Source organism: Ahaetulla prasina, chromosome 13 (genome assembly GCF_028640845.1).
Source record: "Ahaetulla prasina isolate Xishuangbanna chromosome 13, ASM2864084v1, whole genome shotgun sequence".
Taxonomy (NCBI): domain Eukaryota; kingdom Metazoa; phylum Chordata; class Lepidosauria; order Squamata; family Colubridae; genus Ahaetulla; species Ahaetulla prasina.
This window is the reverse complement of record NC_080551.1, coordinates 23,171,337-23,185,502: the sequence shown is the minus strand read 5'-3', so window position 1 is coordinate 23,185,502 and position 14,166 is coordinate 23,171,337. Positions and strand designations below refer to the sequence as shown.

Here is a 14,166-nt window from a genome sequence, read left to right as displayed (position 1 = left end):
CTTATAGTAGTGGATATTGCAGATGCAACTTCAACTTCAAGAGGCAGAAACACAGCTAGGTATGAAACCACCCAGTTTCTCCTTTTCTCTTGTTATCTTCAAGTTTCTTAACAGTTGTCTTTTCTGCTTTGAGAAGCAATAACAATCCGTTGACAGAGAGAAATAAATGGCTGACGTGTAGGAGAAACTATCTACAAGAGGCTTTCTCGCTCTAGTAAAACCTGCCTGTAATCAGTTAATATCATCTTGCTGTCACAAGACACCTTCGGGGAAGCCTCAAGGATGTGTTTTTTTCTCCTCCCCACCCCATGGTAACCAGAGGGAGCATCTCAAGAAAACAAAACTAGAAAGAAAACAAGAAAATAAATTAAACCTGTAATTCACAGCACTTCTAGTGCCAGCCATGATAGGCAGTGGATCCTTGATGGAAGAGGAAGCTGGATAGATTCGTACAGAAGTCCAGAAGCAAGCAGGAATTAGCGAAATAAGCAAAATAATTCTCCCATGACTCTCCTTGGTTAGTTTCCATCCATCGTTTTTCGGTTTTTTTTTTCAAGTTTAGGCCCCAGCAAATTCAGGGGAGGAAAAAACCAAAACAAAAAACCACTGGTACCAAATATTCTTCATGAATTTTTGTTCCCTCTCCTTGGCATTTCGTTTTCACACCTGGTTTGAAAAGCCTTACCTTTGGTTTTCCTCCCCTCCGCATCCAAAGGTTGGAAATGCTTCTCTTAACGCTGGGATACCAGTCAGGATTCATTCGTGGTGCCCGAGGAAAAGCCTTCGACATCCCTGGCCTTGCCCAGAGCTCTGCCTTGAGCCCTTTTGTCCATGCTGGGTCCATTAATCAGCTGAACTGAACTCTCAATGCCTTAAAGGCGAGGATTCTTTTTCAAGGTTGAAGCCACAAAAAGAAAGGAGGACTTTGTAAGACGAGAACTCCCTCCTGAGGCAAAAAAACCCGGTGTTTACCTCTCTTAGCCTCCTCCCAACAACCCAATAACACTCACACACACACGTACACCTCAATTCTTGCACTGCCGGGTCTCCGTCTTTTTAACCCCAAATGGGGAAATTAGGACAATATATGGTAATTATTGATCTAGTATTGTGATGGCGAACCTATGGCACGCGTGCCACAGGTGGCATGTGTAGCCATATCAGTGGACACACGAGCTCAGCTCCGGCGCGCCCACCAGAAGTAGGGAAATAGGCTGTTTGCTGCCTCCGGAGGGTCTGGCGGGTGGTGGGGAAGGCCCGTTTTTCTCCCTCACCTGGCTCCAGAGCCTCTCTCTGAGTCTGGGGAGGGCAAAAATGGCATTTCTCACCCATTCGCCGGAGGTCCTCTGGAGGCCAGAAACGGCCCGTTTCCCAACTTCCGGTTGGACAGGAAGTGATATTTTTTGCTGTCCCCAGCCTCCAGAGCCTTTCTAGCAGTCCCTGGAGGCTGGGGACAGCAAAAAACATCACTTCCTGTCCAACCGCAAGTTGGGAAATGGGCCGTTTCTGGCCTCCAGAGGGCCTCTGAGGGCGAAGCCCATTTTTGTCCTCCCCAGACTCAGAGAGAGGCTCTGGAGCCAGGTGAGAGAGCAAAACAGGCCTACTGGGCCATTATGTGCCAGGAGCGGGGAGGGAGCGGGGGGGTTGCACACGTGGGGGTGGGACATATAGAATTATGGGTGTGGGCACACGCGGCCCCCCCCTCCTGGCATGTGATGGCAAAAAGCCATCACTGATCTAGTATTTGCTTGGCTGGGGCCACCGAGCAATCTGCTATGAAATACCTCCCTCCCACAAAGAAGCAGAAACCAAATGCCACCTTTTATCTCTCTCTCTCTCTCTCTCTCTTCAACCAACTATATTACTGGTACTTTACAGGAGGTAACGTTAAAATCAGAATTTCCGTTGCTGAGCAAGGACGGTTGTTAAGTGACACAGGCCCACATTCTGCAACTTTTGCCAAGGATGTTGAGCAAATCGTTGCCCTTGTTATTCGAATCCTGTGGTCCTTGAATGTATCCAGCTTCCTCCATTGACTTTGCTTATCGAGAGCTGGCTCGGAATGCTGTTCTGTGATCCTCGGATGCTGCCACTGTGATAAATATATGCTGGTTGCAAAGAGAGAGGGGGGAAGGGAGAGAGAGAAAGGGAGAGGGGGGGAGAAAGGAAGAGGGAGAGGGAGAGGGAGAGAGGGAGGGAGAAAGAAGGAGAAAGGGAGGGAGAGAAAGAGGGAGGAAGAGAGAGGGAAAGGAAGAGAGGAAGGGAGTGAGAAAGGAGGAGGGAGAGGGAGAAAGAAGGAGAAAGAGGAAGGGAGAGAGAAAAAAGGGAGGGAGAGAGAGGGAAAGGGAGGGAGGAAGGGAGAGAGAGGGAGGGAAAGGGGGAGGGAGAGAATAATTTTTTAGGATTTAATTATAAGCACCCACTTTCTTGCTTCTGATAAAAGTGCTGCTTTCATGCAGAATTTAGTTCCAGATTTAGAGTGTTTTGTTTTTTTTAATTTACATTTATATCCCGCCCTTCTCCGAAGACTCAGGGCGGCTTACAGTGTGTAAGGCAATAGTCTCATTCTATTTGTATATTTACAAAGTCAACTTATTGCCGCCCCAACAATTTGGGTCCTCATTTTACCTACCTTATAAAGGATGGAAGGCTGAGTCAACCTTGGGCCTGGTGGGATTCGAGCCTGCAGTAATTGCAGGCTGCTGTGTTTTAATAACAGGCTATCTTACAGCCTGAGCCATCACGGCCCTCAAAGTTAACAGGGAAAGGTTTAAATTACGAAAAGCCAAACCATTTAATCCGTTTGTTCGATAAACTATGGATATGTGGACCGAGTAGTAGGTAACAAAAATGAAAACGGTGTCCTAAGCTTTGGGAAATACGGAAAAAAGTCTGAGGAAACCACAGCCTTTGCCAAGAAAACCTTTTGGCTAAGAGATCAGTTCAAATCTTTCCCCATGACTATATCTTGGGAATTTAATGATCAACGCCATTGATCAGCATGAGGAGATCTGTCTCTGCCCTGAAGTTTTCGGAGTCTGAAAGGATGGAGCCAGTAGGACAGTCTAGAATAAAAGTGTACTATGAAGTATCACTTTTTAAAAAAAATAAATAAATAAATCTGAATACTCCACTGACTATGTCAGCGGATGTGTCACTGTATTTTTATGACAAGATTCCAAGTAAAGTGGTATCGTTTTGCAAACAAACTGAATCACCCTGTCAGTTCCAGATAGAAAGATTATTCCCTACACCATGTCACAAAATATTTCATTCCTATCTGCAATGCAAAAAACTGAGTTTGGGTTTGTTTGGGCAGTTACCATAGCTGCACTTCCAAAATGTAAGATGTCTAGAATTCTGGAAGGTGCTTCAACAAATCTGATGAGGAGTAGTAGGTTGATGACTCCCCGACCTCCGGACCTTCAGACGGGAACTGAAGACTTTATTATTCCGGCGTGCGGGACTAGCCTAAGAATAAAATGTTTTAGTTAAATTTTAATGGGGGTTTTATTGGTTTTTACTGTTTTAGTGATCAGGCCAAGATAATATTTAGTTTTAACTGGGTTTTAATGGTTATTTATTATATTGTTTTAATATGCCTGTGAACCGCCCTGAGTCCTACGGGAGATGGTGCGGTATATAAGTTGGATAAATAAATAAATAAATAAATAAATAAATGTAAAATAAATCTAGGGATAGGTTCCATGCAGTGGTGAAATTCCAATTTTTTTAATTACCGGTTCTGTGGGCGTGGCTTGGTGGGCGTGGCAGGGGAAGGATACTGCAAAATCTCCATTCCCACCCCACTCCAGGGGAAGGATACTGCAAAATCCCCATTCCCTCCCCACTCCTGGGGGAAGGATATTGCAAAATCTCCATTACTTCCCCACTCCGGGGGACGGATACTGCAAAATCTCCATTCCCACCCAACTCGGGGGCCAGCCGGAGGTGGTATTTGCAGGTTCTCCGAACTGCTCAAAATTTCCACTACCGGTTCTCTAGAACCTGTCAGAACCTGCTGGATTTCACCCCCAGTTCCATGCCCTTGGGGTTTATGAAAAATAGGGGTAGTCCTCCACTTACAACAGTTCATTTAGTGACCAAAGTTATAACGGCACTGAAAAAAGTGACTTGTCAGCATTTTTCAGACTTGTGACCATTGCAGCATCCTTCTGGTCAACGACCGAAATTCGGTTGCTTGGCAACTGGCTCGTATTTATGACGGTTGCAGTGTCCCTGAGTCCTGTGATTCCCTTTTGCGACCTTCTGACAAGCAAAGTCATCGGGAAGCCAGATTCATTTAAAATCCAGGGTTACTAACTTAACTGCAGTGGTTCACTTAACGACTGTGGCAAGAAAGGTCATAAAATTCTGGAAGGGTCCTTGAGTGGCTCAGATTGCTAAGACAGTCTGTTATTAACAGCAGCTGCTTGCAATTACTGCAGGTTCAAGTCCCACCAGGCCCAAGGTTGACTCAGCCTTCCATCCTTTATAAGGTAGGTAAAATGAGGACCCAGATTGTTGAGGGGGGCAATAAGTTGATTTTGTATGTAAATATACAAATAGGATGAAGACTATTGCTAACATAGTGTAAGCCGCCCTGAGTCTTCGGAGAAGGGCGGGATATAAATGCAAAAAAAAAAAAAAAAAGATAGATAGATAGATAGATAGATAGATAGATAGATAGATAGATAGATAGATAGATAGATATAATAATAAGAGGGCAAAACCTATCTTGACTTCACAGGCAAACACTACTGCCCTTGGCTGAAAAATGGCATTTGCACCCTTGACAATCAAAATGAGTCTCTCTCCCTTCTCCTATGGCAGGGGTCTGCAAACTTAGCTCTTTTAAGACTTGTGGACTTCAACTCCCAGAGTTCATCAGCCAGCAAAACTCTGAACTCTGGGAGTTGAAGTCCACAAAAGAGCCAAGTTTGCAGACCCCTGTCCAAAGGAAACTGCAGAGGGGTGGTTTGGCATCACCCGTTGACCCAAAAAGGTAGCTTTTCCAAAAAAAGAGAAGGGCAGGATATAAATGCAAATAAAAAAAAAATGGGGCAGAGGTTACTCAACAAATGTCTCACTTAACAACACAAATTTTGGGCCCAATTGTGGTCGTAAGTTGAGAACTACCTCTACTGACACTATCGTGGGGGTAAATTGACAATATCTTATGCAGAATTTGCTGAATAAGCCAAAGTGCGCAGTTTACATACATATAACAATACGCTATGAAGAATGGTTTACATTATCTTGTACTTTTCGCCATGCAAGCCTCAGGGGTTTTAATGAAGTCTGACTCCACTGTGCAAAAAACATTCCTAATATATATATACCACTCTATAAAGCCTTAGTAAGACCTCACCTAGAGTACTGCATCCAGTTTTGGTCACCACACTATAAAAAAGTTGTTGAAACTCTAGAAAAGGTGCAGAGAAGACCAACCAGGATGATTAGGGGACTGGAGGCTAAAACATATGATGAATGGTTGCAGGAACTGGGCATGGCTAGTCTAGGGAAGAGAAGGACCAGGGGAGACAGGATAGCAGTCTTCCAATATCTGAAGGGCTGCCACAGAGAGGAGGAAGGGGATCAAGCTGTTTTTCAAAGCACTTGAAGGCCAGACAAGGAATAATGGATGGAAACTGAACAAGGAGAAAACCAACCTAGAAATAAGGAGAAATTTTCTGACAGTGAGAACAATCCAACCATGGAACAGAAGTTGCCTTCAGAAGTTGTGGGAGCTTCATCACTAGAAGTTTTCAAGAAGAGATGGGACTGCCATTTTGTCAGAAAGGGTGTAGGGTCTCCCGCTTGGGCGGGGGAGTTGGACTGGATGACCTACAAGGTCCCTTCTAATTCTGTTAATCTGTCCATATGCGATTATAGGATTCAGAATTTTAAAATGGTAACTGAGGATGTTAAAATAATATGTGGCTTGGCATTTCCCAACTCTCTCCTTCCGTATCCAAAAACTTTCCGTAAGTCCAAATTTAGCTAGTGTTGTGTCTTGCCCGCCCTCAGAGCAGCCAGGGCCTTCTTATCTGCTCCCGAACACTGAGAAATGTATGCCTCCCGGCCCCAGTCCTGGCTCCATGCCCAGACAAACTGCAGAAGAAGGAGCACCTCCCGGCCCCAGCCCTGACTCCATGCCCAGGCAAACGGAGCAGCTAGACCCCTCCCCCTCCTCCACAGCATGTGAGCCTGAGGAGGGTTTATTACCAACAGCTGATTGGAGTGACCCTCGTATCAGAAGATTGGATAGGCGGAGGCAACAGAAGGAAGGGAGGGGCAGGCCTTAATGAGTGCTGAGTCATGGAGCCACACCCCATGGCCTATATAAAGGATCTGCTTTCTGGCATTCTCTGAGTCAGGCAAAAGTCGAACTTATCTTGCTGAAGTCACTTACTGGTCTCCTGCCTGCTCTGAGGACTTTGCTAGGACTTTGGGCAGAGCTGCAGAGGCAAGCCTGATTCGGATTTCCCTGACCCGGCCGTCAGCGGAGGAGTGGGACACGACAGCTAGGTTCAACGTTTGAAAGTCTCAATCTCATTATTTCTAGATAGGAATGTGAAACAATAGCAGTACGATGCTTTGGAAGTTAGTACATTATTCCATACTCGTTGGGTGGGCGAGGAGTTCGACAGCCCAAACCCCTCATCTCTTACACCTCCGTGAAACTTTCAAAATTCTTCTATCTCGCTCTGCTTCAGAACGCATGCAATGCAAAAAAACAACAACAACAACAACAACAACCGTCTGTCTCAGAATTTGTGTCTGTGTCAGATATGAAAAACAGGTGGGAAGAATGTGCTGGTCACATAAATAACACTTAGGTTGCCCTAAGAGCAGAGACCTAACGCTGGGAAGGAGTTGCAAACAACGGCTGTTGTATAACTGCGTGCGGGGTGTGTGTGTGTGTTTCTCTGAAGTGTAGACTTAAAGGGAATGAAACGCCTGTCAAACCTGGTAACTAGGTTGGGGGCGTTTGTGTTGTGTTGTGTTTGTGTTGCTATTTGGGCGCTGCTCCGAAGTCCACTCCGAATGTCAGTGACAGGGCATTTTCACTTTACGATCAAAGTCTTCTCGGAGATTGACAGGCCTTCCGTTCCCGGAGAGCAAATGGGCGGTTCTCCTGCCCATACTTGGCCTCTGTGTAAACTTCAGAGCGTCTGTCAACCTCACCTACGTTCCACGATGCCGTCCTATAAATCCCCAGCTTTCGAAGCATCAGGTGCACAATGCCAAATCTCCTGGATGAGCAAAAGAGCTTTACCTGTGGAGGTGCGTGGTTGTTGTTTTTTATTTGGGGGCGAGCACTTGGGACGTTCCTCCCCAGGTAAGCCTCTTTCCGTTCGGTTTGTTTCCGTTCTAACCGCTGTTTTGAAAACTGCGCTATCTTACCTATCTAGAAGGTCGATGAGGCGTAAGAGAAAGCCAGGAGGCAAAACAGGGGCCAGGCTTACATAACACAAGGAGTTGCATTTCCATCTTTGCATTGCAGACTCAGAAGACGCAGAAGAACAACAAAGACATCAAATCACCTTAGAAGGAGCACCAGTATTTGGTTATAGTGATAGAGTAAGTATAGATACTGCTCGCCTATTGATGTTTAGATTAACAGAGTTGGAAGGGACCTTGTAGGTCATCTAGTCCAACCCCAACCCCTCACCCCGCCCAAGCAGGAGACCCTACATACTATTTCTGACAAATTATTGATAAATCTCTTATTGATAAATCCGTACGCGATTATCCTTCGTTGATAAGCAGAGAGGTCGTTTCGAGCATCTTATTTTCACGCCGCCGCCATGCGCTTAGGTTCTTTGATGGAAAGGTAAAAATACTTCAAGTGAAGAATTAAAGATGGGCCCACAATTCAGGGTCCACAAAAGAAAAATATCACCCCATGATTAATTAAGTAGTAAGAGGCAGTTCCGGCGTAAATATCTTGCAGCAAAGTTTATACAAAGAGAAAGGTCATACGGTGTTATTCTATTTACCTTGTTCCATTTTTCAAAATGCTACTGCAGAAATAAGGAAAATATTTTTCTTTTAAAAAAAACCACAGACAAATATATATTTGAGGAAAACAGCATGTAAGTTAATATGTTGTTTAGCAGAGTATAAAACTGGTTACTTTGCCAAGAACTCCCTCAGGCTAAAATATTATATATCTGAAAATGAGTTATCTTGCAATCAGTTCATTCTATTTGGGACTCTATTTGCGTAGAATTGCTTTTTAAGTGTGTATTACGGTTTTGTAACTAGGCTTTTAAATACTTTGAATCAATGATTTATCCAATCTTAGAATTTTCTTGTAAATATCTGGTTTCAATTTTTTTTTTTTTGCCCAACGTAACTTGGAAGGAATAATAGTTGGAAATGACAATGGAGTGAGCATGATGAAATGTTCTCATCCTTCCAGCTTGTGTAAAACAGGTAGTTCTCCAGACTGCGTCAAATTTATAATTAAATAAATGAGATTATAATTATTGATGTGCTCATTTATTCGCTGAATATCTTTCTCATGGCAGTCTTGTGATTCTCAGTGAGTCCCAGGATGTATAAATACATTAAAACACCTACAATACCCTTAAAATAAAATGAAATCAAACCTTATGCATGCCTACGTAGAAGTAAGTTTCTTTCTGAGCTGGACTTTGGAGAGTGAAGTTCCTTCACGCTGCCTTTCCCATCCTTCAGTGTTTTTCAACCTTGGCAACTTTAAGTGCATGAACCTCAACTCCCAGAATTTCCCAAACCAGCATGCAGATTGGGAATTCCCCAGGTGCTAGGCCGGGAATGCTGACTAGGGAATTCTGGAAACTGAAGTCCACACGCTGCCTTCCTAGGTGTTTCCTGGAGATTTTGTGTTTCGTGCTTGTGAAATATTCCCGTACATTATAAATTCCTTAAGCGGATGTCAGCAATTATGAAATTTCCTAAGGTCCGCGTTCTCTCACAATTGGTATGAGAAAACTATGTCCATCCAGTGTTTGCTAAAGCAACTGCAAAGGTCTTTCCGGGCTAGGAGAAGTCACACCATGACTTTCCTGAGGGAGACGACTCAACTGAGGTTGATTTTTGCCAACCTCCTGACCTGCAGGAAGAGGACTAAAAATAGCCAAGAGCCAGTGTGTACCCTACCTGCGGTTGTGTGTCGCAAAAGATCGCGTGGCATTTCTTTAAGGAGTTCTTTGGGAGGTCTGTACGAAAGTTATTCATTTATTTATTAAACTTATACGCTGTTCGTTATGCCGGCCGTCCCCCTAAATTAGAAGGACGTTCGCAGTCAAATTACGAGTAATCCTTGCACGCTTGTATTTGATTTAAAAAGAAAAAGAATGTATATAGTGACGCTACTTAAACGCCTGAAAAAAACGCGTAAAACTTTAAGATGAACTGAGTATCTGAGTGGAAGAGGCAGGAGCCTTGTCCAAATTGGGTCCAAAAGTTTTGTTCTTTGTTGTGATTATTAACTAATATAACCTATATACGCATTTAGTTATGAAAAGGGAATCTTTATTACTCAACTTTAACTTTGGGGAAAGCATTTGTTTTATATCTGGAGGCGAGGGAAGGTATTCATGCAGATGGATTATTTTTAAAGTTTGGGAGCAGCCCTTCTGTAAACTATTTAATTTCTTTCTTTTATCTTTTTAATCCCCCTGCAATCTCAACGGTTACGTCATGACACTCATCCACCCATGACCTTGGCATACAGATAGTCCTCGACTTACAACCGTTCATTTAGGGCAGGGGTCTCCAACCTTGGTCCCTTTAAGACTTGTGGACTTCAACTCCCAGAGTTCCTCAGTCAGCAAAGCTGAGGTCTAGAGCAGGGGTCTCCAACCTTGGTCCCTTTAAGACTTGTGGACTTCAACTCCCAGAGTTCCAAAGCTGGCTGAGGGACTCTGGGAGTTGAAGTCCACGAGTCTTAAAGGGACCAAGGTTGGAGACCCCTGATTTAGGGACTGTTCGAAGTTACAACAGCACTGAAAAAAAGTGACTTAGGACCATTTTCCACACTTACGACCATTACAGCATTCCCAATGGTCACAAATTCATCAAAATTCAGATGCTTGGCAATTGGCTCGTATTTATGACGGCTGCAGTGTCCTGGGGCGGGTGTCACGTGGTCCTCTTTGGCGACCTTCTGACAAGTCAAGTCAAGGGGGAAACCCGGATTCACTTAACGACCGTGGCACTCAACAATCGCAGTGATTCACTTAACAATGGTGGCAAGGAAGGTCATAGAACGGGTAAAGCTCACTTAGCAACCGAAATTTTGGCCTCAATTATGGTCACAAGTTGAGAACTATCTGTAACGAGTTGGGCAGATTTTAGGTAAGGCAGAACAGTAATTGAAATGGGATGGAAATGACCATGGAGACGGTCATTTCCATCCCCTGTTTCGATTACTGTTCTGCTAACCATAAAGTTGGAGAATCTAGAGGGCCCTAAAGCTTAAGCTATGTTGCAGTCTTGAATGTTTAGCTTCTCTCTCTTTTAATTTAAAATATTGTAATTTTTTGCTCCCTTAAATCATAACATAACATAACATAATAACAGAGTTGGAAGGGACCTTGGAGGTCTTCTAGTCCAACCCCCTGCGCAGGCAGGAAACCCTACACCATTTCAGACAAATGGCTATCCAACATTTTCTTAAAAATTTCCAGTGTTGGAGCATTCACAACTTCTGGTGACAAGCTGTTCCACTGGTTAATTGTCCTCACTGTTAGGAAGTTTCTCCTTAATTCCAGGTTGCTTCTCTCCTTGATGAGTTTCCACCCATTGCTTCTTGTCCTGCCTTCAGGTGCTTTGGAGAATAGCTTGACTCCCTCTATGGCTATCCCTCCTATGGCTAGGATTTTTTGTTTAGCGCAAGAAAATGCTAATACCAAATGGGAGACAGTAATGCAACCTCCTCCGTGCTAATTCAGAAATGGATATTAAGATAATTAAGTGGGTCATTTAATAGGGTCAACTTTACCCAGTTATTAGAAAGCAACAAAATGGGATGTAATTGCAAGCAGAAGTATTTAATTAAGGGTCATGTAGTTCTTTGAAGTCTTAATACAGTGGTGCTTGGCCTGATGATCTTAGATGAGATCAGTGATGCAATTCTGATTTCAAAATTAGAGTATTATCTCAAATTACACGAAAATGACAAGACTAGGCACCACACATAGACGTAACATCATGGGGATATGCTCTACCCCAAAAATTCAGCTCCCAGAAAAGGGTTATTGTAAAGAGCTAAAATGTAGGTTTAATTCTGAATCTAGTCCGTGAATTTAATTCATCAGTTCATCTCAAGAATCTCTGCGGTGTTTGAACATGTTCATTTATTTCTTGTAAGATTTCCAGGAATCTTAACAATTCTGTTGGAACAAAGCAACCTAAAAAAAGTCGGATTATTCCCCACACCCCACCCCACAAATTAGTACCAGTAAGCCAACAAGGTTTTGCCAAGCGCAAGGAAGATTTGCCATTGTATTTAAAATTAATTGAGTTCATGTAGAACATTAAAATCATTCATTATCTATAGCGAGTAAAGGTAACGTATTCCATATTGATGTTTAACCCAAGTTGCAGTTAATCAGAAAGTAGATATTTGGATTAAAACAAGGGTGTTTTTTTTTGTCTTCTGCAGGGCAATTTTTGAAGAACAGCCTGTGTCCAAGAATTACAAATTGTGGTCAGAATAATATGCGAACAGGTAATCCCATGAATCTTTTCGTTTATTCTAACATTAAGTCATATCTGTTTGGAATAATGCACACTTTGTGTGCAATATTTTGATTGTTTTGAAGGCTGGCCTGAATGTGATGCTAATAATAATCTTTAGAGAATTCAAACTACTTTATATGCGGGATAAACTCAAATACGTTCAGGTTATGATTTGGTGGATATGGAGAAGTGTGTTGCTTATATTGGTCTTCTCATTGCATATGGGGTATATAATTCATTTCGGCCTTTTAAAATCAGCGCAATATACCGTTAGAGCCAAATTATAATTTGAGGTATCCTTCAGAATCCGGAATCAAACTGTGAATTGCAGTCTACTTTTGATAATTACAGAATGACAGAGTTGGAAGGGACCTTGGAGGTCTTCTACTCCAACCCTTTGCTCAGGCAGGAAACCCTATACTGGGTGTCTGCAACCTGCGGCTCCAGAGCCGCATGTAGCTCTTTCGTCCCCCTGCTGTGGCTCCCTGTCCGCTGAACCCACCACTGGCTGGCCCTGCCCCTCGCCCTCCCCTCCCAGTCACTCCTCGCCTGGCCTAAGAAGGCAACGGCAATTACCTAATTTTATACCAGGAGGCACAAAACCTGGGTAAGCGTGGCTGTGGGGGTGTGTGTGTATGTCATGTGACTGGGAGGGAGGGAGTGATGTCGGGTTGGCCACACCCGTCCAGGTTTTGTGGCTCCCACTGATTTCTTTTCTGTGGGAAACGGGTCCAAATCCAGGGTGAAATCCAACAGGTTCGGACAGGTTGTGGAGAACCGGTAGCGGAAATTCTGAGCAGTTCGGAGAACCGGCAAATACCATCTCTGGTTGGCCCCAGAGTGGAGTGGGAATGGGGATTTTGCAGTATCCTTCCCCTGGAGCGGGGAAGGAATGGGGATTTTGCAGTATCCTTCTGCTGCCATGCCCACCAAGCCACACACCACGCCTAAGCCACACCCACAGAACCAGTAGTAAAAAAAAAAATTGGATTTCACCACTGGTCCAAATGGTTCTTTGAGTGTTTAAGGTTGCAGACCCCTGCCCTATATACCATTTCAGATAAATGGTTGTCAAGTTGAAAGTTTAGGTCTTACGAGTCAGGAAAACCTGCCTGCTGGATTTTTGTTATTGATCTACGTGTCGGCTGCGAGACAGGACAGGCAAGGAGGGGACAGACAGGCTCAAAACCAGACTAGCAAGGCAGTCTGAACTCTCTCCAGGAAAAACCTTGACATTATTAAAGTAGACAGCAGAATTAAAGTGCAGAGAGTTTTGCACGTCTCCATCCCTCTATTCATTTCCCCCAAATTTTTAAAACACACGAGTGGAACGTTTTAAAAAACAAAACAAAACTCAAATCTAGGCCCTCAAGTCATAAAGAGTGTGTGGGCTTTTTGCTAACTTCCACCCTGGGCAGGATATTAGAAATAATAAACACCAGTAATTTATTTTGCCCAAAAGTATTTGGAATTGTTTAGAAAACACTGGCTTCAATGCTTTGGGGGCAAACAGATCAGAGGTGAGTTTCAGCAGGTTCTGACCAGTTCTGGAGAACCGGGAGCGGAAATTTTGAATAATTCAGAGTACCGGTAGTAAAAGTTCTGACTGGCCTCACCCCCATCTATTCTCTGCCTCTCAAGTCCCAGCTGACTGGGAGGAAATGGGGATTTTGCAGTAACCTTCCCCTGGAGTGGGGAGGGAATGGAGATTTTAGAGTACCCTTCCCCTGCCATGTCTACCAAGCCACGCCCACAGAATCGGTAGTAAAAAAAATTGAAACCCACCACTGAAACAGATGTTTTAGACAAAATGCCATCGAGACTGGATTTCAAAACGATGAAATTCTTTTGTTTTGTGAGATGAGGAAGGTAGGGGCCGGGATAGCTCAGGCAATAGAGAAGCCTGTTATTAGAACACAGAGCCTGCAATTACTGCAGGTTCGAGCCCGGCCCAAGGTTGACTCAGCCTTCCACCCTTTATAAGGTAGGTAAAATGAGGACCCAGAGTGTTGGGGGGGCAATAAGTTGACTTTGTAAAAAAAATTGGATTTCACCACTGGTCCAAATGGTTCTTTGAGTGTTTAAGGTTGCAGACCCCTGCCCTATATACCATTTCAGATAAATGGTTGTCAAGTTGAAAGTTTAGGTCTTACGAGTCAGGAAAACCTGCCTGCTGGATTTTTGTTATTGATCTACGTGTCGGCTGCGAGACAGGACAGGCAAGGAGGGGACAGACAGGCTCAAAACCAGACTAGCAAGGCAGTCTGAACTCTCTCCAGGAAAAACCTTGACATTATTAAAGTAGACAGCAGAATTAAAGTGCAGAGAGTTTTGCACGTCTCCATCCTCTATTCATTTCCCCCAAATTTTTAAAACACACGAGTGGAACGTTTTAAAAAACAAAACAAAACTCAAATCTAGGCCCTC

General features: G+C 43.8%; 2 protein-coding genes across 5 annotated transcripts in view; one reads left to right on the top strand and one right to left on the bottom strand.

Moving 5' to 3' along the window:
• TMEM266 (transmembrane protein 266) overlaps nucleotides 1-1,228 on the bottom strand; it is a 73,659-nt gene extending 72,431 nt beyond the window's left edge. Inside the window, exon 1 of the mRNA XM_058156643.1 lies at nucleotides 686-1,228. The gene's annotated coding sequence lies outside the window, so the exon portion shown is untranslated. The remainder of the gene's footprint in view (nucleotides 1-685) is intronic.
• Nucleotides 1-14,166, top strand: part of NRG4 (neuregulin 4) — a 47,637-nt gene that overhangs the window by 22,891 nt on the left and 10,580 nt on the right. For 3 of the 4 annotated variants that reach the window (XM_058156651.1, XM_058156653.1, XM_058156652.1), the window contains exon 3: nucleotides 11,663-11,728. In XM_058156651.1, coding sequence (XP_058012634.1) covers nucleotides 11,719-11,728 — 10 coding nt within the window. In that variant the 5' untranslated portion in view covers nucleotides 11,663-11,718. Of the gene's footprint in view, nucleotides 1-7,510; nucleotides 7,588-11,662; nucleotides 11,729-14,166 lie in introns of all 4 variants that reach the window. The other variant, XM_058156654.1, reaches the window with a different exon arrangement.